Source organism: Protopterus annectens, chromosome 16.part0 (genome assembly GCF_019279795.1).
Source record: "Protopterus annectens isolate FY-2018-M chromosome 16.part0, PAN1.0, whole genome shotgun sequence".
Classification (NCBI taxonomy): domain Eukaryota; kingdom Metazoa; phylum Chordata; order Ceratodontiformes; family Protopteridae; genus Protopterus; species Protopterus annectens.
In genome coordinates, this window is record NC_056750.1 from 561,675,623 (window position 1) to 561,698,699 (window position 23,077).

Sequence of the window (23,077 nt, forward strand, 5' to 3'; positions counted from 1 at the left end):
AAGAAATGCCTGCAATCTCCTTCCATTCCCTACTTGCCTGTTAAACTCTGTACATGACGATGGCTGCTCGCGGTGTTGCTACAGGAGCTGGATGTGACTTGTAAGAATGGATTCATTAGTTTATACACAAGTAGTAGCAAATCAATCTGCAGACCATTATAAGCGTAGCCAAAACCCTTGTTTAAAAGCTCCCTCTAGCCTCAAAGAAGGTAACACAAGATAGATTAAGAAAGAATCTGGGCTGCCCACCCAATTGACTAGGTTTACCTTGAATGCAGCGAGCGGGCTTCTCTGCTTGACATTTAGGTAAGGGATAAGAATCTATCACACCATTATTTCTTATTTATCTGCTGGTAAAGGTTTACTTACTTTAACTGGGTATTTGGGTACCATTTACTCTCTCGATAGGATCATAAGAGATTACTAGGCCATCAACGCAGAGGTCATTTTAAGCATAGCCGTTTCAACCCAATGTAATACCATAGAAGTACTAGTCAATACATAAGATTGCATTTAGTGATGACTGCCCGTGACCAGGAGGGTTGTGCGTACTATCCCTGGTAAGAATTTATTGTGCCCCATCCACTCATCCAGGTTCCTCTTGAACAGCATCATTGCTGTGTTCCACATGAATTGGTAGCCAGTTCCAAAGACGTGGCAGTCCCTGGGAGATAAATCTTTCCCTTCACCATGTTGTAATCAAGCGCAGGCCATGTTTAAGTCCCTGGAATGGGTAGCCCTAAACCCATTTGATTTACGGATATGCAGTAAGTTCATTAGGTGTGGGTCTTGGGTTGCTCTGTAGACCAGGCATAAGTCTCCCCTAAGAAGTCTATTTGATATGGAGTATAGTGACAGGAATTTTAGTTGGTGTGTGTAAGGCACATGCTGGAGGCCCTTGATGTTCTTTGTTAGAAACCTCTGAGGTCTCTCAAATTGCTGCAGGTGCTTAGTACAGTGCATACCAAATGGGGAATTATACTCAATTATGGGCCGGATAAGTGGTGCCAAGTATAGGGGGATATAACTTATTTTGCTCTTGAGGCAATGCCTTTGCTAATCATGTGAGCTATGTGGAAAGCTTTCCTTACAACAGTAGACATGTAGTGGTCAAAGTTAAGGTCTCGGTCAACCTGTGATCCCAGGTGCCTTACCACTTCATTGGTACTTAGGATATTGTTATTGATTTGAAAGTGTGAAGGGACATTTTTTGTGCCAAAGGGAATGATGATGCATTTCTTTGCATTTAATTTGAAACCATGATTAATATACCAGTCGTTAGTCTGCGTGAGACCCTCCTGGAGTATACTGACATAATTTGGGGATTGAATGATTGCACCTAGTATGCAGTCGTCTGGAAACTTGGTCAGCCACAACCCTTTAGTTTTGACCTAAACTTCTGGGAAGTATATACCAAACAGTAGTGGGCCCAGCACTGACCTCTGTGGCACCCCGCTGGTAACAGGTCTGCTGGTTAATGTGGAATTACCCACTTTGATAGTGTGTGTTCGGTTTGTGAGCCATTTGGCAACCCATCTTCAATGAAGGGATTTACATTCAGTTTGCTAAGTTTATTGGTAATGACTGAATGTTTGATTGTGTCAAAAGCCTTTGCAAAGTCGAGGTATGCTTTGTGCAGAGATTTGCCCTCATCAATGGCCTTGGTCACACTTTCAAAGAAATCCACTAGATTTAACAGACAGGATCTGCACTTCATGAAGCTGAATTGGATAGGATCTAGGGTTTGGAGGTCACCTAAGTCTCTTTTTATGAGGTCCATAATGATACATTCCATGGCTTTACAGATGAGGCTGGTCAGGCTTATGGGTCTGTAATTCCCTGGGTCTGTTGCTAGGCCATCTTTGTGGAGGGGAATAACTGTAGCTCTTCTCTATTCTGCAGGAACAAAGCCTGTGGTTAGACTATGACTGAAAAGAGTACTCAGTGGTGGTGCTAGTTCATGTTTTAGCCTGTTTAGAAGACAGCCTGGGATGTCATCTGGTTCCATAGAGGCTGTGTTCTTTACCTTGAACAGGGCTTTGAGGACCTGCTGTTCAGATATGTGGGGGGGGGGGGTTGAGGAGAGTTTGTTGTAAGTTAGGAGAGGATAAGGGACTGAAATTTTCACCAAACCTATCCGCTAGCAGGTTTGCTATCTCTGTGGGGTCAGTGTGTGTGATACTATTGGCCACCAGTTCTGCACATGCCTGGGTCCTACTCTTTAGGTTGCGTACTGTTTGCCATCATAATGTTGATTGTACATCGTTGACACCACTTACACAAACTCAACACTGACTGTTGAAAAAAATCGAACACCGGTATTCCAAACCACAAAATCTCACCCCCTTTTTGACCCATGTTAGCACTTGTTTTTAGGTGTGGAGCAGTCAGAAATGTCGACGTTAATTTTTTTTCAGCATTCTGTAAAATCAGCAGTACAAATTTCACGTAAATTTCTCGATGATGTGCACATTCAACTATTTGCAATCAACATTTTGATGGTAAACTGTTACGTACATGGCTGTAAAAGGCATTATGGTTATCCTTGGCAGTACTTGCTAGGTTTCTCTCAAAGGAGCTGTTGGAGGATTTGACAAGTTGTCTTATTTGCCTGTTAAGGCTGAGGAGGGTGCTTTTCCTTTGTTGAGTCCTTGTCTTTGTTTTCTTGGGCAGCAACTTTTTGCATTTATCGTAGAGTTTCATGCTGGAAGTCCACCATGGCAGCTTATTTTTACTTGGTGCACTGGCTTTGATTTTATCTGGTACAGCCAATTTTATATACTTCTGCAAGTGATTGTACAGGGCTTTAGTGTATGCTTCGGTGTAGTTATCACTTTCAACTTGTGGTGGGGCTTGGAATGCATTTATACCTTCACCTAAGAGGGTATAGTTTGCCTTGGTGAAGTTTTTTAGTTTGATTTCACCCTTTGTGAGTTCTGATGTTAGAGTCAGTTTGAAGGTGACTGACTTGTGATCAGTTTTAACTAATGAGGGTCCAGCACAGTTGCAGCAGTGCATCTGTTTGTCATGTTGGTGGGACCAGATCTAGAATGTTTGTTTCTCTTGTCAGGGTATGGATAATTTGCTCCAGGGCATGTGAATTCACAAAGTCAAGGAACTTTTGTGCTAGCAATTTGGGCTAGCATAGGTTTCCCATTTGAAAGTGGGATAATTGAAATCCCCCATAACCAGTGTGTTCAGTAAAATTTGGATTGTTTTCAGTTTGGTTAAGTAGGCTTTGAGGGTGTTGTGACCCATGGAGGGGGACTTATAACTGGCTAGGACTTGAATAGGGGTCTTACCCTTTGTAACCTGAACCTGGAGCAACTCCATGGAGTTGTCCATTCTAACTAGACATGAGGTTATCTCTAATATAGATTGAAACACTGCCTCCTTTGGTTTTCACACATTCATTTTGCAGTCTAAAGGTGTGGAAGGCATTGAAACCTTGCAGGGGCAGGGTACTGTCTGAGGCCTTAAACCAGGTGTCTGTGACTGCACAAACATCTGCATCTTCTAGTGATAGAAGTGCTTCCAGGGAGTGCAGTTTTTGGTTTAAGGTCCTAGCATTTATCAGTATAACTCTTATTTTGTTCTGATTGGTTAATTTCTTGTCGGTAATGTTTTCGAGACCTTGCCTGAAAAAGGCACTAAGGGGGAGGCAAGAGCCTTTGCCAGCAGCTGAAAGCCTAGGGCTGGCAGGTGCAAACGGTCTCTGGCAAAGCAGCGAGGTTTGTCGACCATGGCTTCCCAGACAGACAGGAACTGGGGCCCCTTGGAATGACACCAAAATAAGCCTATTATTGAATTCAATCATTTTTTTGTTTATACTGTGGCATCATTCTAGGTGAGGGTAGTATACTATTCAAGGCTAGGGACTTACCTGCCTGGGACACATACTCTGAGAGCTCGACCATGTCTGTCTTCATATAGTCCAGTGATGTACGTCATGTCATTCACACCAACATGAACTATGACAGAGGAGTAGAATGGATATATAAAGCAGATTGCAGACATATGTTATGCTGTCAAAGCTGGGCAGTTCAGCAAAAGTGACTGGTTTTGGTGCAAGATTAATTTATTGTCTAAATTAAATTATCTGGTAAAATTAAATTTTTTGTACATTTTAGATTAGAAATGCTTTGATGTCATTTATTGGAAATAGTGGTTGGATCAATTAAATGATTGGTATGTTTTGGCTAATGTTTATTCCATAGAAGCATCAGTTAGAAAAATAATTAAAAGCTGACATGCAAGTTTTTTTTTATTTATTTCTCTTACAGTGTAGTGTATTGTACCAAATAGTCTCTCTTTTCACTCAGCCTCTTACAGAAGAAGAACAAAGAGCTTAGCTGTTTTTCATTCTCAGGCAAAATATTCTAGAGTGAAAACAGAAATAGGGGAGGAGCATAAGGCATCAGCAGTGCTAGTACACTGTTAAGAAACTTTATTAATTTTTTTTTTTTTTTTTTTTACTTTTTTTCCTTGTCAGATATGAATTTAGTTTTCACATACAGGCCGAGTGACTAGTGCTGTTACTTGGTATATTTTAAATATCAAGTGCAGATTATGAAGATGTAGGAGTGAGGTATTTTTTTGATTAATAACTGTTTACTTTTTCTGAAATTAATTGATTTACTTTCTGTAATAAGATTCTCAACACTCTTTGGTTATAGCTAATGTATAGGCAACTGTATAAAACTGCATCACACCCACATGCGTGCAACTCTTGACAGGCATAGCAGTGAAATCGGTTGAGACTAATGTCGAATTGCTTTTCTAAATCGAATGATTTTGCACCCATAATTCCAACTGACTGAATACATTTACCACAGTACCACAGTACAGGGTTTTTATGAATAGCAAATACAATGATTGAATTTAAAATGCAGTCTTGGAAAGCCTCCCAATGTGTTACTGTTCTAAGACCATCACAGAAAGATTTAGTAGACAATTGATTTACTTCATTTCTGGAGTACCTCTCTTTTATAAACTTAGTCTTTCTAAGGCATACTCTTTGCTATTTATGTCACTTCACAACCGTCTTGGCTAGATGTGTGAAAATCTGATAAATTTTAATGGCCTAGGCATACAAAAGGCTCCTACTAATCCCATTCATTCCCTAGTTAATTTATTTGAAGTTTTAATCTAATTATTAACTATTTTAAAGATAAGCAGCTTTCCTGAACAACAGCCTAAACAATATCGTGCTCCTCTGCTGGCAGACTGGGGGTGACTGGAAGTGGACAATACTCAGGCATGGAGTATTGGCCAACAGAGCTTAAAACTCATTATGAGGGGGGGGGCTTACATTTTACACCAGTAAAAGCTGAAAGGGACCTATTTTGCTCTGATTGGAAACAGCGCGCTAAATGCTAATGAGGAGGGCAGATGGAGTGGCGATTAGCACCCAACTTTCAGCTTTCTTTTTGTCTGCTCTACCCCTTGTCAGCTTCCTATTACATTTATTGCCCATTTCACACTACTAAAGAAAACGTCTGACATCTCCCTTCTTTTCAAGGCCCTCCCTGGCGCACGCACACACACACACCTTTTCTTGGCATTTTTTTCAGGGTAATAATTAATTCATTGGGCTCTTCCCCTGGAAAAGGCTGGCTGGGATGTATTCATGGTTGTCAGGCGAATAACTTGAAGCATGTGTGTGTCTCCCGTATGCACAGTGAGTGTGCCAAAAAGAATGAAAGTCCAAGGCGCACACACACACTGTTTTCTGTTCACTCATTTGTTTGGCCTGCATAAGAGGCTGGTGGGACAGAAGGTGCTATATCACAAAACAATGCTGTAGCATGAAATTCAATTAGTCAGGGACCTGGTTGTAATTTCACAGGCATAAAAAGGTGACCATTTCATTGGCAATTCTTTTTTCATTTTATTTTAAATATTGAGCACTTAGACTTCTTGTACAGAATTTTAAATGTGTTTAAAAGTCCTAACCAGCATATCTTTTAATATAAAAGCAGTGAAGATGTTTAAGATGTTTAATCTTTTCTTTTTTTTTTTGTCTCTATTCCTCCTCCGTCTCTATGCTTCTGTACTTTTTTCTTGTTTACCAGGTGTCCCTGTGAAAGTTACCAATCTCAACGATAAGACAGTACATACTTCAGCACTGGACTTGTTTATATATCTCAATGAAATTGGGTAAGATTTATTAATAATATAAAATAGTGTATTGGATACTAATATATATTTGCATGTTTCAAACTGGCCTGCAGTGCCCACACACACACACACACACACACACACACACACACACACACACACACACACACACACACACACACACACACACACACACACACACATTAATGAAGACCCTAAGAAAGCAAAGTGGCTATTCTATGTAATGGCTTTAACTTCTTTGTGGATGTGTACTAATGTGAAATGGTCCTACACTTTCAGAACTGTGTGCCTTTCAGTCACTGAAGAATACCATTTATTGGGTGCAAAGTTTTGTCTTGTATATTTTATTACACTGCAACCCCTCTGATATGGTATTTTTTTTAATTTCCTTACTTTTAATCCCAGAATTATATACTATGCCTATATGCCGAATTAAGTAGTTTTCTGTTTGTGTTAAAGCTAAGTAACCTATAACTCTTGATAAAACCAAAACAAGTTTGGTTGCACTACGATCAAGCTGAATATTATAAAGCAGAGTGCAGTCCCAGCTTATCGTGTGGGACCTGAGGTTCCATGTTAAGCAACAGCTCATGGAGTACCCTTTGATTATGGTTTGTGTATTTCCCTTATTTCCCCCCAAGTGTATGAGTATGCCCAAGTTATCAAATGAGTGCCATACTGCTAAAGTATATTCAAAAAAACACACACGCATATATGTACATATAGATAGATAAAGATATATATATATATATATATATATATATATATATATATATATATATAGCTATAGATATATATACATATATAGTTATAGGTATATGTTCATTTCTCAAAACATCGAACGAGAAATGATCAAGCACTCACCAGTTGATCGAAAAAAAAGCAAAAAACAAAGTGAAACTTTTTCTCCGGAGGGTGCAAGCCCCCTCCACCCGACTCTACCCCCCCAACACCCCATGCTAGTTGTATATACCAACTCCAAGATTGCACTACAGCAGAGAAAGGACAAGTTCTCCAATACCCCCACTGTACCATGATGTCACACACATGTAAAAAGCTGGTATGTGCATTCAGACGATTTTCAGTCACATATACTGGCTTTTATCGTGTTCAACAAGAAAAATTTTGACCAAAGGAAGGTAAATTATATTAGAATACATATAGATGATGTGCTGTTGGACTATAACCCCCACCCCACGTTTTCATTTTTGTACCACCTAAATGTCTTGTTGGTGTTTGTTTATACTGACTTTATAAAATGGGTTTGACTTTGTAAACTGTTTCCTAAACCCTAAAGTGACTGCAGATATAAAATGATAACAACGGGGGAGTGGATAGTAAACTGACTGAATTGTGGCAGTGAAGCTGACTTTGAAGTGTTATTATTATGACAGTTATTTACTAACATTTAGACATATCACTGCCCTGGAAGATGAAGAAATGTGGTAGTTCTGTGCTGAAGAAAATTCCAATGGACATGTGAAATGTGTTAGTTGCAGACAGTACTTGTATAGAACACATATTAAACACACGAGCAATGAGGAGAATTAAAATGGCTAATACTGAAGCTCACCATTAGTGTGTAAACTCTGGCTGCATAATTTCTGGAGGATAACACATCCTTTTCCTCAAGGTTGTGCTGTAAGCAGCAGAGATGTCAGGGTTCAGAGGAGATTGCTTCCATTTTGGTGCATGGGCCAAGGTTGTTTGCATGACGTTTTCTGTTCCACTTTGTGTCGTCATCATTCTGAAGAGGATCCATGGCTTCCACTTCTTCTGTAAAACGTTATCAGCGTGCCTGTATTTATAGATACGATGTGCTTTGTGTCATTTCTTGATGTGAAAATATATATTTGCAGAAACATAAAGCTTGTGCAGTTTCACTGCTCAGTGTTCAGTAGGAAATCCATACCTATCCTTATTTCATATGTGATATTTCTCCTTTCAGTAAAATAGGTACATGTAACCACTTAAAATCATTCATTTGTGAGTAAAATGTCATTGAGTGATACAGTCTCCTGTCTAAGGTTAAAGCACAACAGTAGTTTCCCTTACCACAACAGTGGAGTGAAGGAAAAATGGATTTTTCATCAAAATACAGGATGGTACAGTGGCACTTCAATTAACATTTCTGGCTCACAGGGCATTGTGCTCCAGTTCATTTCTCAGCTGGGTGCTTTCTGTATAGTCTACATGTCCTTGGAGGTTATTACAGGATCGGTTTCCTCCCACATCCGCAAAACATGTGGATAATAGGTATGTGTGGTGTGTTTCTCTGTGTATCCTGCAAAACAAACTGGCATCCTACCCAGGATTAGTTTTTCTGCCTCCCTGCCTTGCACCTACTTTCTGCTAAAATAGACTGCAGCACTGCCATGACTCTGATTTAGATAAAGTGTAAGAGAATTAATGAATGAATGCTCAGTGTATAAGTTAATACTTTCCTACTGTCGTAGAATCGTAAATGTTGTTGCTACTTTCTGCACAGAAGAGTCCTATAGAATACAGTATATACAAATGGCATTAATCCTGCAAGAGCATTTAGTTATATTCTGCTAAAAACTGGTATGGTACTTTTGTCCAGTTACCATATTTGCTTGGGAGGAGACTTGGAAATGTCAAATGCTGCACCTAGAAAAATTCAGCTAATAGAAATACTGGTTGTAGGTTGAAGATGGATACTCCAGATTCCTGGGTTGTTACTTCTGTTGTTGTGAACTGGTGGTGTGAATAGTGTTTGCTACAGGCCCAAAGTCACTTGTGCACCAGCATACTTATCCCACCCTGTGACAGTGCAGTTCTATGTTGTTAAATTGTTTTCTCAGTGTGTCGCTCTGAATAGCATTCCTTTTGTGTGCTTAGATGAGTGGAAATGTGTCCCATTGCTGTATTTATGAAATTTCATAAAAATAATAGTTAAAACCCTAACTTTAGGAGGAAAGAGCTCGTTGCATGCAACACATCAGCTTGTAGAAATGAGAGATTTTTATTATACCTGCAAGTACAAAAGTTATACCATTGAAAATGCTGTGCATTACTGATTAAATCTATTGAATGGTGGGGCAGGCAGACTAAAGCAACTTCTAATACTTCCCAGAACCACAATAAATAAAATCTCTTTGAGATCCTATACATCTACTGCAATTGGGTGCTTGTTAACAGATTTCAGTCTGGTGTTTATACCTTTAACTTATTTTCTTGCTTAATTCCTAGTTGTGACCTAGATGCTTAGTGTAAGGTTGCCTCCATCCGAGACTGCATTGAGAAACTGCCACTCTTTAAATAACTTTAAAGAGCGGTTGAGTAACCATTAATGAAGCAGAATAGCCTTTGTGGAGTTTATCACTGCCTTTGTCTGATGATTGATCTCTTAGTGCACACCATATTGCCCCCAACAATTAACTTCATTTAGTAACTAAAGGCCTGTTTGCATTTTGTGTGTGTGTGTGTGTGTGTGTGTGTGTGTGTGTGTGTGTGTGTGTGTGTGTGTGTGTGTGTGTGTGTGTGTGTGTGTCCCTGACACTAATTGATTTTTGTGATTTATTTACAGAGGGAAGCATGGAGTTGGGCGAATTGATATTGTAGAGAACCGTTATATTGGCATGAAATCACGAGGTAAGGAGTACAGATGTTTGCTGTGTTTAGGGAGGGGGCGTAAAGGCTAGGAACAGATTGCAGAAGGTCACTGAAGAGTGCATCATACCATTTCAGTGCTGGGACATAAGTGGTGCAAAAAGTTCTGCTTCTGTTTTCAGTGCCTGAGAACTTAACAAGATTTTTTTTACATGAGTGCTGTTGCCATTTATCTTAATGAAGACCATGTTAACAAATGTATTATATTTAAACCACTCATAAGATACTCAGATAAGTTTAATGTTTTTATTTCTTTAATGAGCAGACATCTTTTTTCATGTATGTATGCAGACATGCACACAGACACACACGCGCACACTGTGTCTGTCTTTGTCTGTCTTATATGCATATTTGATAGCCCATTCAAATTACATTTATAGTATTTTTTTTTTGTTTGGTTGTGAGATTAATTTTTGTCTGATGCTCACAGTTGTAGAATAAGGATCAAAATATCACCAGTTTTCTTCAGGGGGTGGTGTTTTCATCGCACACAGTAGAGAATAGACATGTTAAGATCATAATGAACTTTTTTTTTAGCTAATAGAGCTTTACGAGCACATTACTTGGATGTATTATATGCTGATGGTATAAAGATAAGCATGTATTCAAAAACCTCTTCATTCCAGCCAATAGTTTTTATTAAGAAATGGTACTGTAAACCACCTCTGGTTGTGTGCTGTGTATTTTATTTGCTTCACCATATTTCCCCATACCTATGTCTGTGTTCAAGTTTGGTTAGTTTCCTTGTCTCAGTGACACTGATTGTAGGGTAAATACACTTTCATGTAGCAGGCAGGTTCATGAAAATGGATCCCTGTGAGATTTGTTGCGTTCTTGTTGACATTTCCCACATTAGACTTTTTGCAACTCCAAGGACTTCATTCTGGTAATCTGTTTGGTAACTGCCCTTAAAGGCTATTTTCTAAATCCAGAAGTCCGAAGACATTAAAAATTAGTTACAGTCAAATCTACAATGTAATTACTTTTTCCGACACTTGTCAAACACTTCTAGGAATTCAGGATGTCTTTAATTTCATTTATCAACCAATTCAGTAAACTGGTCCTTCTTACACTGCTTTCTGCTACAAGCCAAGGCAGCAAGAATAAGGTGTAAATGTAAACAGTTTATAGTTGCCAGTCAACCAAGTGTTTTTTTTTAGTTATTTATTTATTTATTTTTTTTGAGGATGGGGAAAAAAGTGGAGAACCTGGAGAAAGTCCACACTGATGCACGCAAACTCCACAAAGGCAGTTATAAAAGGGTAGGGTGGAACCCCAAATCCTGGAGCTGGGAGGCAGAGATATTAGAGCACAGCAATTATATTTGCTTTCTTATTGAAATGCACACAAAGCAGTGAACTGCATTCTTTCTTTCACATGGCATCAGTCTTTGGCGTAACAGGTTTTCTTTGAAATGATCCTTGGACAGGCCTGCCCTTTTTTTCCCTCACAAAGCAGTTAAAGACAACATGCAATTTTCCTGTAGTGGGCAACATCCATCTAGTTTTTGAACCCTTTAACTGGATTATTCATTTCTTAAAGTTTGTTCTGCTCTTTATCAGTGGATCTTCATCCGTTTGGTTCTGCAACAGTTAATTTTGACAATAACTTTTGAATGAGACCATAGAGAATGTAACACACTTTCATTTTATTTATTTATGTATTGCAGATCCCTCCCCACTGCCTGCTCACCATTACTCCCTTGTTGAGTCAGTCAGCCCATTCATACCAAGTGAGAGCCAACAGAGTATGGTCATCATCCAGGAGGTCATCAAGGGTGGTTTCTCCCCTGCCCTAATGTGTGTGTACTCATTGATGTGCCAGGGTGAGGGCATACAGTGGACTGACCATAAGGAACATCTTTCACTTCTGTAAGGGGTATTGCCTGCAAGCAACCCTGCACTTTTGCTCCTCTTACAGCATGAGTGGTGGCCTCTCTGCAGTTTCGACCAGGGAGAACACACTGCCTTGTGTGCTTCCAAATGCATGCATTACCCACCCTCTCCACATTAGAGACAAGCAGGCCATGCCCCTTCACTCCTCCCTGTCTAAAACCGACTCCTTCCATCTCGGAGATTGATAATCAAGCCCTAGTCACCCAGGTTACAGTCAGGCCTCTCTATCTCACTGCTTCTGTCAAGCACTCTTTATTTATTTGCTGCTTAAAAGTTATGACATGTTTTTTGCAGATCAGCAGCCACTAAAGCTGTCCTGACTACTTCTTAGAACTTTGCTCTTCTTTAAATGTTGTCTCCTTTTGGTCTACTGTGGAAGATGACTGTCACAGAGAACCGATCACTTAGTATCCAAAATGCATGTATCTTCAACACAGCCCTTTGGCCCCAGGCTGCCAGTACCTTGGCATTAAGCACCTATGTTTTTGGAATAAACACTCATCCTGTAGCCACTACCATAACATGTAGATACATCCACACCTTAATCTAGGCTGCCAACATGTTTTGGCTTCTTTGCACTATCATCTTTTTTTGGCACTGGGTTCTTTCTTTAACAATTTACTTCTTCTTGGCCAGATAGAGCATTGTTGAGAATATGCTGCAGGCAGTTATTGTTGGACCACTTCTGTTAATTCCAGTAGTCCCAGCATAACCCTCCAGGACTTGGGTAACTCATCAGCTGAAGGCAAACCTCTACAGTTCAGTAATGTGTCAGCAGCTACTAAGACAGAGGTGCACAGATGGATTGAAACAATCAACATAATGTATTGGTGAAATATAATCATAATTCTGGGGCCTCTACAAGGATAACAGAACAGTTGGGCCCTAGAATAACTGAAACAGTCACTGTTTGCAACCAAATTAATATACTTTGAGTACAAACATAGGGGTTAAAGGTGTCAGAAAGCCCTTAGCAGAATTATGAAAACTGGGGAGGGGCATTAGGATTGCAAGCGAAGAGCCACTGCCATGTTAAAAAGAGTTAGATACCACTGTAGCAGGATTACAGGAGTCAGAACTAGCCATCAGAATTGGCAGTCTCAGGAGTCCACAATATTATGATTTAATAACAGAATGGGATTCATTCAGGAAATCTGGGCTAGAGGATTGTAATAAAGTTCCCAGATTCTGGAGGTTGAAGTACAATTAGTGGGGACACCAGCAGAATTAACAAAGTCAAAGGATAATAGCACAAGAGTCAGGGGGCTCTCAGATCTACAGAAAATATAAGGTTCAGCTTGAGAAAGAGAGGGTGATGTAGAGGCAGTGGTGCAGTGATTAATCTTACTGTCTCATGTGGCTCAGGTCATGACTGGGATATATTCTGTGGGGAGTTTCCAATGCTTCACTGTCTCTCTGGGGTTTTGTTAGTAGTTTTTGATTTCTTCACATATACCAGAGATGTGCAGATAGGTGAAGTAGTGATGTTGAAATTGTCCATAGATGTGTGCATTGCTTATACGAGTGTTCATGTGTCCTGTATGTTACACTTGGATCCAGTCAATGGTTGATTGATGCATTATGCCCATTTCTACTAGGACAGGATTTTGCATCCCTCTGACCCTGAACTGGCTAAAAGAAGTGTTAAAAGTGGCTAGCTGGATGGTTGGTTGGATGAGTAGATGGATTGAATTGATTGAACAACAAATAAATGAATTGATGGAAATATAGAAAGATGTAGGGATGCATGGATGGATGGATGGATGGGTCGGTGGGTGGAGGTATGGACATGTAAATGGATAGATGGATGGAAAGGATGGATAGATGAATGGATGGGTGGGTGGATGTGTGTATGGATGGATGGATGGAAAGGATGGATAGATGAATGGATGGGTGGATGTGTGTATGGATGGAAAGGATGGATGGATGTGTGTATGGATGGAAAGGATGGATAGATGAATGGATGGGTGGGTGGATGTGTGTATGGATGGATGGATGGAAAGGATGGATAGATGAATGGATGGGTGAATGTGTGTATGGATGGAAAGGATGGATGGGTGGGTGGGTGGATGTATGAATGGATTGATGAACAAATGGTTAAATGGATGGAGTACAGAAACTGGCACATATAGATTTTAAGGTAATCGTGTCATTGCTAGACATTGCGGTTCTTCTCTCCAACATATACTCAAGCTAAATTTCTGAATTATTAAATGTCAAAAGTTTTGCACAAACTTTTGTTGATTAGAGAAATGTTTGATAAAAATAATAAAATGGCTTTAGTTGGGACCCCCTTAATCAAGGAGCCTTTATCGGTTAGAGGATTGCTGAAAAAAACAGCTCTGATTGTGGATGCTTTCCTGTTTGGAAATGATTCAATGTCATTACTTCATTGTAATAAAAAAATGCCATTTTACAGTGTGAAGGTATTGGGAGATTGACCAGCATACTGCAGTGACAAAACGTAGGAAATCATTGTGCCAAACTGTGATAATAAAATGAGAGGTGAGTCACAGCATAAAGCTCTCAATTTATTGGTCAGTCATTGCCCCCTTCCTCACGTGTAGCTACAAAGTTTGAGCAGTGACCAAAATGATGAGCACACATTCAAGCAGCAGAACTGTGTTTCCTTTGCAGGGCAGCTGGGCTTGTTCTCCATGGCAGAATTAGAGCCTTGGCACAAAGGACCTTAGAGTGCAGCCACTGCTCCCTCACGTTAAGAGGAGTAATCTGAGATAGCTTGGGTAGCTATTGAGGTTTGGCAGCAAAAAACAGAGTGAAGACAGCAAACGTAATAGGAAAACTGAAAAAGAACACTATTATAGGAATGGAAAAACTTTTATTATAAAGGTAAGGTTTTCATCTTTAAGCCAAGACATCTTTCTTAACAAATTAAAGACTAAGTCCTTATCTGTATAATAAAAGGTTTTCCATTTCTATAATACAATTTTTTGTTTGTTTTTTACTTTTTGAGGTTGACCCCTGAGTAAATCCCATAGAAGGTATACTAGACACACTCCAGAAACAGATCACACTGAAGCGGTTATTTCTGTGTTTACCTGAAAACTCAGGGGGGATTCCACACTGTGATCTGGAGATTATTGCTAAGTTTATGAAAATCAGAACTAACCTGGTCAACTTGTTGCCACCATCCCCACCTTCACCAAGAGAAGTAGTTTACAAAATAGTGGTGGAGATAATTGCATTGGTAAGTTTTATGTGCACTCCCACCAATGCAAACGACTTTCATTTCTCTTACAAGGTAGCACACTGCATGAGTAACAGACTTAGGTTTTTGGCTGAAAGGATTTTCAGTAGTTATAACAAACATTTTAGTGGAGAATAATAGATTATTAGTAACTACAGTGATGAGCCATTTTTTTGCTGTCTTGATAGTACAGTTACAGTGAATAAACCCATGCTATGCGTTAACTCTGATCTGAATAGCGGTGCAGCTTGCTGCAGATGAGGAAGCAACTTTGCTTTTCACTGATTACTTGTTATTTAAAAAGAGAGTTTAAGGCTGCAGTGTAAGCATACTGTATGGTGCCTATCCATTGGAAAAGTGATTTTTACACGTCTATAGCCAGAAAGCACAAGTGTGTTTATTTGTGAAATGGCTTGTCACTTTTTATCTGAAGCAGCTCCAGGCTTTCTTCTCTGTTTACATGTTTGCTTTACACAGGGTCACTTGATGCTGATGTCACAGAAAAAACACAAAGACGTTTTCTATTGCAATGCTTCAACTGCTGAGTTGTCTATACTGTCACATTGTATTGCTTTGTAAATTTTTGCTACTGTTTTACTCGAGTTGACATCAAAATTAGTCAGTAGTGATCAGTGATCTACCCTAGCTGACAAATTTGAATAAAATAACTAAATAAAATGGTCTTTTCTGTTATGTGTGCTATTTAATTTTATAATCCATTCAGCAGTGCCAGCTCCATGGATGTGGTCAGTCTCCATTATTGACTGCATTGGTTGAAGTTCTAATCCTGTCATCAGCTCAACATTCCATGAGAGGCCATAGTTTGTATCCACACCTGTTATTTTGCCTAACCAGCAGAGGATACAGGAAGGAAGCTCCTTTCTGGCTCCCACTGTAAACAGTAAATTGGATGATGATTTAATACTTACAGGAGAGGGCTTTGCAACAAGCAGCAAGAGTCTCTTATAGGCAAGGCTTCAAGTTATCTTGTCTGGCTTCTCCACCAAAAGCACATAGCTTCCCTGCCAACATTCTCCACTGCAGGTCACTTACCATTAAGATCGGTGTGTATTCCCATGCCTGGAATACAGTAAACATGCATATTTTCTGCTCTTTGAATGCATGTAACTCAAACAAACACAAAGACTAATCTCCAGTGATCTGATGCTTATTTTAGCATAACATGGAATAATTATTATTACCTTTTCTTCTCAAATCCTGTTCACAGTGCTAACTTTTCATTATGTGACAAATGTATATAAAGCTGAAGAAGGCACTTCTGTCTGTGTAACTTGTGCACTGGCCTTTCACTCCCTATGGAACAATTGCCAAGCTATTAACTTGACAGTGATGCAGAAAAAAATCAGCAATTTTCCTGTTATATTTTTAACTGGACAAGTCCCCACAAACAGTAAAATATGTATCTTTGAAGCTAGTGCATCATGCTTTTCAAAAATAGATAAAATATATAATTTTCTTCTTAAATTACATGTTCTCTTATCAGTGTTTTTCTCTTGTTTAAAAGGCCTAAAATGTTACAGATTCCCCATAATTATTTAGATTTTTTAGCAGTTCTAACCATGTTTGTTTGTTTGTGTCTTTCGGCTTTTCCCGGTTAGGGGTCGCCACAGCGGAACTCCGATCCGCTAATGATTGGCAGTAGATTTTTATGTGCTGGCTTGCCAGGCCTAACACACAACCTTCAACGAAGGAACGCCCATTCATGCATGTCGACACACAGAAGACACTCTAACTGAGAATCGAACGGGCAACGTCTAACTGTGAGGTGACAACGCTACCGCAGCACCACCAACACCGCAGTTTTTAGCAGTTCTAACCATAAATAGCAATAATCTGTAACTGATTGATTTGTGCATTTTCTTTACTGATGTTATATTGCAATAACTTCAGGTTTTTATTTATAGCAGAATTTCTGGCTTCATGTAATAAATGTCTTTTGTTCCACCTAGGGGCAAACCTGTCATCATTCTTACACAATTTTCTTAGTTATTTTATTGCATTTTCAACAGATTAAAAATAGTTTAACAAAAAAAAAGAAAAATATTGTTTTAACAAGATGTCAGTACAGATTTATAAGTAAATAGTATTTACAAGGCATGACTGAAAGTGAAGTAAATTTTTTCATATTTCATCCATAAAAATCACTTGTCTCAGAGTAGGCCCCTTCAGTTTACAAATGTAGCAACTAAGGCATGCTGGTAGAGATGCATTGTGGGAATCAGCTTGTAGGCCATCAGCAGGGTGTTTTTCGTACTAGACATTCTATATGTGGAAGTCTGTCAAGGGGAACTATTGATTAAAAATTATTACTTAAAAGTTAATGAGAATGTTAAACCAAAGTCATTGTCATTCAACGTGGCGACACATTGCATGGCTTTAACATTAGCTGCGTCTTCTTCTAGGCAAACAGTCATTAAGATACCAGAAGTGTAGCTAGGGCAGGGCAAGAGAGGCAGTGGTCCAGGATACAAAGTGCTAGGTGAGCATGATTGGCCATCCAGCATCCAAATAATTTTTTAATGCAATACTAGCTTTTAAAAGCCAGTATTGGATTTGTGGTCAAACCTAAGTACTATAGAACTCCATGTGGTGTAAACTGTTCATCCCAGTTCTTCCACTAAAGAGGAAAAAAAAAATAACCTATTGTTCCTCCTACAGGCACACCAGCGAGGTGGCCAGATGAATGACACACACACACACACACACACACACACACACACACACACACACACACATAAAACCTCTCTCCTGCCCCAGCCATTTAGGTCCCATTTCTGTGTCCTGCTGCCAACCCCCCTTCTGCACATTACAACATATGTATCATTTCTTCATTTAAACTGTAGCAAAGTGCTTACTACACTGTATACCCTGCCTCCACGGAGCTCTATTTTTGAATTAGCATGGATCTCACTGTTATTAGCCAACTGGATGGATATTGGCTTATTACAATAAAGTGTGTGTGTGTGTGTGTGTGTGTGTGTGTGTGTGTGTGTGTGTGTGTGTGTGTGTGTATGTGTGTGTGTGCACGTGTGTGTTTTTCTTTTGCTCTTCAATAGAAGACCTAGCTAGGGAGGACTGAGTGTAACAAGCCCATTATGTGCTTATTACAAGTACCTAAAGTTTTTGAGTGCTAATTTGGTTCCTGTTGTTCACCTGGGACTGATCACCCCAGTGTTCCAGTTGCTACTATCTAGTTCATCGAATCTGTAGTGTTCTCTGCTTCTCCCATTACTACAGGTACATCTTTCTCTCTGCCTAAGCTCTGTAGCTCATCACCTTAGCAGAGTGGGTCATTTGCCACACTTTAAGCACGTCTTGATTTTAATATTTGGCTTACCATCAGAATGCATTTTTATGTATATTTTAATCTATCTTCTTAAGTAACTCAAACAACAGATCAGTTGTCAGTGTCTGCTAAGCAATCATGTCTTGTTAGACCCACTTTTGATCTTGGACCCCTGACAGCATTCCCCGTCTTGATGGGTTTTTGAACATACTTCATAGGTTCATAGGTGTGTACTAGGCTAATGGCCCTGGGGCCTTTACAAGCCTAGCTATAGGATTACCTTGGCATAGTGGCATCCAACCTTAGTTCCCAGTGCCTTTGTCGAGTAGAGCCACTGGAGTTTTCCCTGGGGTGAATTTTCTGTTTCCCATCCACTCATAAAGATTTCTCTTGAAGAGGGTCAGCAAGGTGCTCTTCTTGACATGTATGGGAAATCTGTTCCATAGCATGGGCAGTCTCTGGGTTATGAACCTGTCCCTCCAGCATGTTCTGTTAATTGTGGTAATGAGGTTGAGGTCTCTGGAGCATGTGGTGCGGAGGGATTGGGATTTCTTTAGATGTAGCATTTCCAACAGAGTTGGGTCAGACATGGCTTTGTAAGTCAAGCAGAGATCGGCTCTAAGTAGGCGATATGAGATAGAGAATAGTTGGATTTTTTTGAGTCTGTCCATATAGGACAAGTGTTTAAGGCCTAGGATCCTCTTTGTGAGGTACTTTTGCGGCCTCTCCAGTTGTTGCAAGTGCCTAGTGAGGTATATGGCAAATGGGGCATTGTACTCGATGACTGGCCTAATGAGGGAGGAGTAGAGGGAGACAGTGACCTTTGTTTTCCTGGATGCAAAACCCTCAGTAATGAGATGTGCCACATAGACAGACTTTCTGACCACAGTGGCAATGTGGTGATCAAAAGAGAGGTTGCTGTCAACCTGTGTTCCCAGATCTCTTATAATGCCTTCTATGTTCAGTGGACTACCATCAATGTGGTAATTCATGGGAACCAGATTTTTCCCAAAGGGGATGACGACACACTTTTTGGCATTGAGCTTAAGGCCATGGTTCTGACACCAGTCGTTGGTCACAGTGAGGCCATTCTGTAGGATGTCAACATCACTTGGGGAGTTAATAATAGCTCCCAACTTGCAATCGTCTGCAAATTTTGTCAGCCAGAGTCCCTTCGTGTTGGCCTGGACTTCAGAGAAGTAGATACCAAACAGGAGAGGACCCAGGACCAAACCCTGTGAGACTCCACTCGTGACTAATCAGCAATCTGACTACTTTCACACTCTGGGTTCTATCTGTGAGCCAGTTTAGAACCCACCTAGTGATATAGGGGTTGATGCCAAACTTAGTGAGTTTTTCTATGATTCCTGAGTGGGGAATGGTATCAAAAGCCTTGGCCAGATCAAGGTAGGCTGTATGAACCACCTTGCCTTCATCCACAGCTCTGGTGACTGACTCAAAGAAGTTGACCAAGTTGAGCTGGCATGATCTACCCTTCAAAAACCAAACTGTGTGGGATCCAGAGTTTGGAGATTCCCTATATCCTTGTTTATTAGGTCCATGATGATGCGTTCCATAGCTTTGCAAATCAGACTCGTCAGGCTAATGGGGAGATAGTTCCCAGGGTCTATAGTCGCTCCTCCTTTGTGGAGAGGGATGACTGTAGCAGTGCACCATTCGGCAGTGATAAAACCTGAGGTGAGGCTGTGATTGAACAGGACCTTCAAGCATGAGACAGATCCTAATCACAGATGATTCCATAGGGGTATGGCAACTAGTTTGGGACAATTTATTGCTTAGGACCCATAAAAGCTTTTAGAAAAGGTGCTGCTGGACAATTTCCTAAAACTGAGGCATAATCTCTACTTTGTTTAGATTGTGGAAATCTGCTTGTATCAGAGCCTTTTCAGATTACATCAGACAAGCCTGCGTGTATCATGGTATCTAAATGAAAATGAGTAACAATTCCTTGATTCCTGTGAAAGACGACTTCTCATGTTTAGCAGTGACTGACATTTCATGTGTCCATGCTGGTAGTCAGTAGTCTATACCTATGCAACTCAGATTTACCTGGGAAATGTGCTCTGCTGATGGCCCAGGTTGTCTCTGGAAGGAAAGAGAATTCCACTCAGCTGCTTGGGTTTCCCATCTCTCAGCTTGTTTGCAAACTGAGAAAACATAGTTGTTTCTCAGGTCATCTTGCTTTTACAGAATGTTAGTGAGGAAACTCTGCTTGTGTCCCTCTTTCCTCTCACTTCTTCCATTTCCCCGGGAAAAGTTATATCTAAAATACCAATTATTTATCATGGTTGCCCTCCTGACATCTGAATACTGTGTTCACCATTTTGTGTTTCTTCTTCCCAAATGGTCCATATTGACACAGTATTGTTTTCCTGTATGTCCTTCAGGGGTTTTTTTTGGGAGGTCAGTATGGCTTTTTTTAGGAGAGCTCCTTTCCTACTAGGCCTTTCTGAAAGATATTTTCAAAGTGGGGTAGAAACTTGAAATGTGTTTAACATATGCTGCCCTCCTCTCCGGGTGCAGAATTTAAGTGTTCTCCTGAGTCTGACCCAGACCTAGATTGATTGGCTTACTTCAGGCACCTTTTGATTTGAGGCTGCCTTTCATTTTTGAAGGAAGGGGAACATTCAGTCCAGTACAAGCTAAGTATACTTAGGACTTTTGACCCAGTACAGGTTAAGTATACATTTGACCTTTGCCCCAGTACAGGCTATGTGTACATGTGTCCTCCAGCCCAGTACAGTCTAAGTGTACGTGTCCTTCAGCCCAGTGCAGGCCAAATGTACTTATGACCTGAGCTGTGTGATTAAGAATAGGTTATAACCTTCTTTGATACAGCTTTTTCTGCAGCTCTCATGTTTGTATCTTGGAAAACATTCCTTTTTGTAGTCGTTTTCTTTAGACAGAAACTTTTCAGAACTTCAGGCTTGCATGTGTAAAGAGTTTTATAGTTTACTCATAGTAACCATTTTTTCTTGTTAACAAATTCTTGTTTCCTCCTGATGGTGGTCTAGTCTATGATGTTTTACTGAATCTATCCTTTGAGTAGTTTCTTATCACTCCTGAAGGCGTAGAAAAGAGCTGAATGTTATTTCATTTGTGGATGAGTGACAGTAGCTTTGATTCTACCTTCTTCACTGTAACATTTCATACAACACAGACTAACTTTTCATCTTCTTTATTCTATAGATTGCTAAGGAAAGAGAAACAATAAAAACTGCCTAAATGATTGGCAGTTGCATTATTTTCTGCCATTAACTGACGTAGCATATGCTTTGTGATGTAATTAAAGGACACTACAGTGGAATAATTGCTAACTCTAATAGATGCTTTACAAATGCGTTTGGCAGATATCTCTGTTGCAGCAATTCATATGCCCTTTGCACAGTCAGTAAGCCCTATAACTTACGTTTATACAGAGGAGGGTGAGGCTGGTTTGTAGGAAATTCTCTTACAAGATGTTACTCACACCTGCTTGTTTGCCTCTTATATAGGTATAATTATGAGTTGCTTGGTAGCCTATCTCTTTGGTGGGCCCATTCCAGATATTCTCTTAAAGAAAGTACCAATATGTAATTATTTAAATATCCACGGGTCTTTCAGACCTCTGGCCTCTTATTTACTCTCCTTTCCTTTCTCATTCCTGTTTGAGCCCTCCTGTAATTCTGGGGCTTTATATATATAGCTGTACAATGAATTAAATTCATCTTCAAAGATTATACTGTAATGATGTTTTACTGATGTTGTATTTAATACAAGGTTCACATAGTGTAAATGGTGAGCAGGAACTGAGCACCATGACGCCGATTGCTCCCCTTAATCCTGATATAGGAGATGCTGGCCTACTTCCTGTGGTTGAAGACACTGTGATTTTTTTCACTGAGTAAAAGAGCACAAGTAACCACATTGTTAGAAAGGCACACTTCATAGGTCTGTCTTGGGTATCTGTGGATACAGTGAGTACCTACAGAGCAGTACATTTCAAGATGTACTGCAAGTTCACTTTCATGAGGCGTAAAGCATCACTGGCCTCATCTGGGTAATGGCATGCTTATTTGGGGAATCAATCACCTGTTTAATAAAATATAAACAAGTTGACTATTCTTTTGCTCAGAATGCATCTTGTGACATATTCCACCTTCCACAGCCCAGCAGAAAGAGACAGTAGCCCAGCTGGTTGTGTGTGATCCCAAAAGGGATGAAATTTTACTGTATTTCCATTATGTTCTGTCCAGTGTTGAACTGTGCATATTCACACATCTTTCTGTTTTTGAGCTATTTACATTTTAGTAAATGGTAATGGCTGCTTTAGCTATTTCTTTTACTTGAACAATTTTTGATTCAGGCTCTTTTTGCAAAGACTAGTTTCTTTTTTGTGAAGCTAAGAGAAATTTTAAGCACAGATCATGCATTTCTTTCCATAGAAGCCTCCAAATTTAGTCTTAACAGGGCAGTTATTGGGAATGCAGTTCCAGCAAATGCACTACCCAGCAGGTTGCATCTATTTATCAATATGTAAAAGCTGTGTGTACTGCTACATTTCACAGATCTGACTGGCTTTGTTTCATTTGCTCTGGCAAAACGTAAGCCACTCTTGAACAAATCCTGCCTTTATGACTATCTTTTTGTTTTTGTATATTGTTATAAAAACAGGGAGGAGCCTTTTGGGGGCGATAATTGAGTTAGCTCTCCTGTGATATAGCAGCATCTGCTGTTTGTGCAAAGGGTATCTCAGTGCAGGGGAGGTGTGCTACAGCATACTATTCTTGAGTCCATTCTTCATTGGGCATTATAGCATGCATATGGCCTCCAATGTCGAAGCAGACATGTTGCACAGTGTCGGAGCGCCTAATTTAATTCATATTCTGTTTC

General features: G+C 39.9%; 1 protein-coding gene across 1 annotated transcript in view; it reads left to right on the forward strand.

Annotated features, from left to right (window-relative positions):
- ASS1 (argininosuccinate synthase 1) overlaps positions 1 to 23,077 on the forward strand; it is a 681,159-nt gene that overhangs the window by 455,641 nt on the left and 202,441 nt on the right. The window contains exons 11-12 of the mRNA XM_044057968.1: positions 6,075 to 6,159; positions 9,692 to 9,756. Of these exons, the coding sequence (XP_043913903.1) occupies positions 6,075 to 6,159; positions 9,692 to 9,756 (150 nt within the window). The remainder of the gene's footprint in view (positions 1 to 6,074; positions 6,160 to 9,691; positions 9,757 to 23,077) is intronic.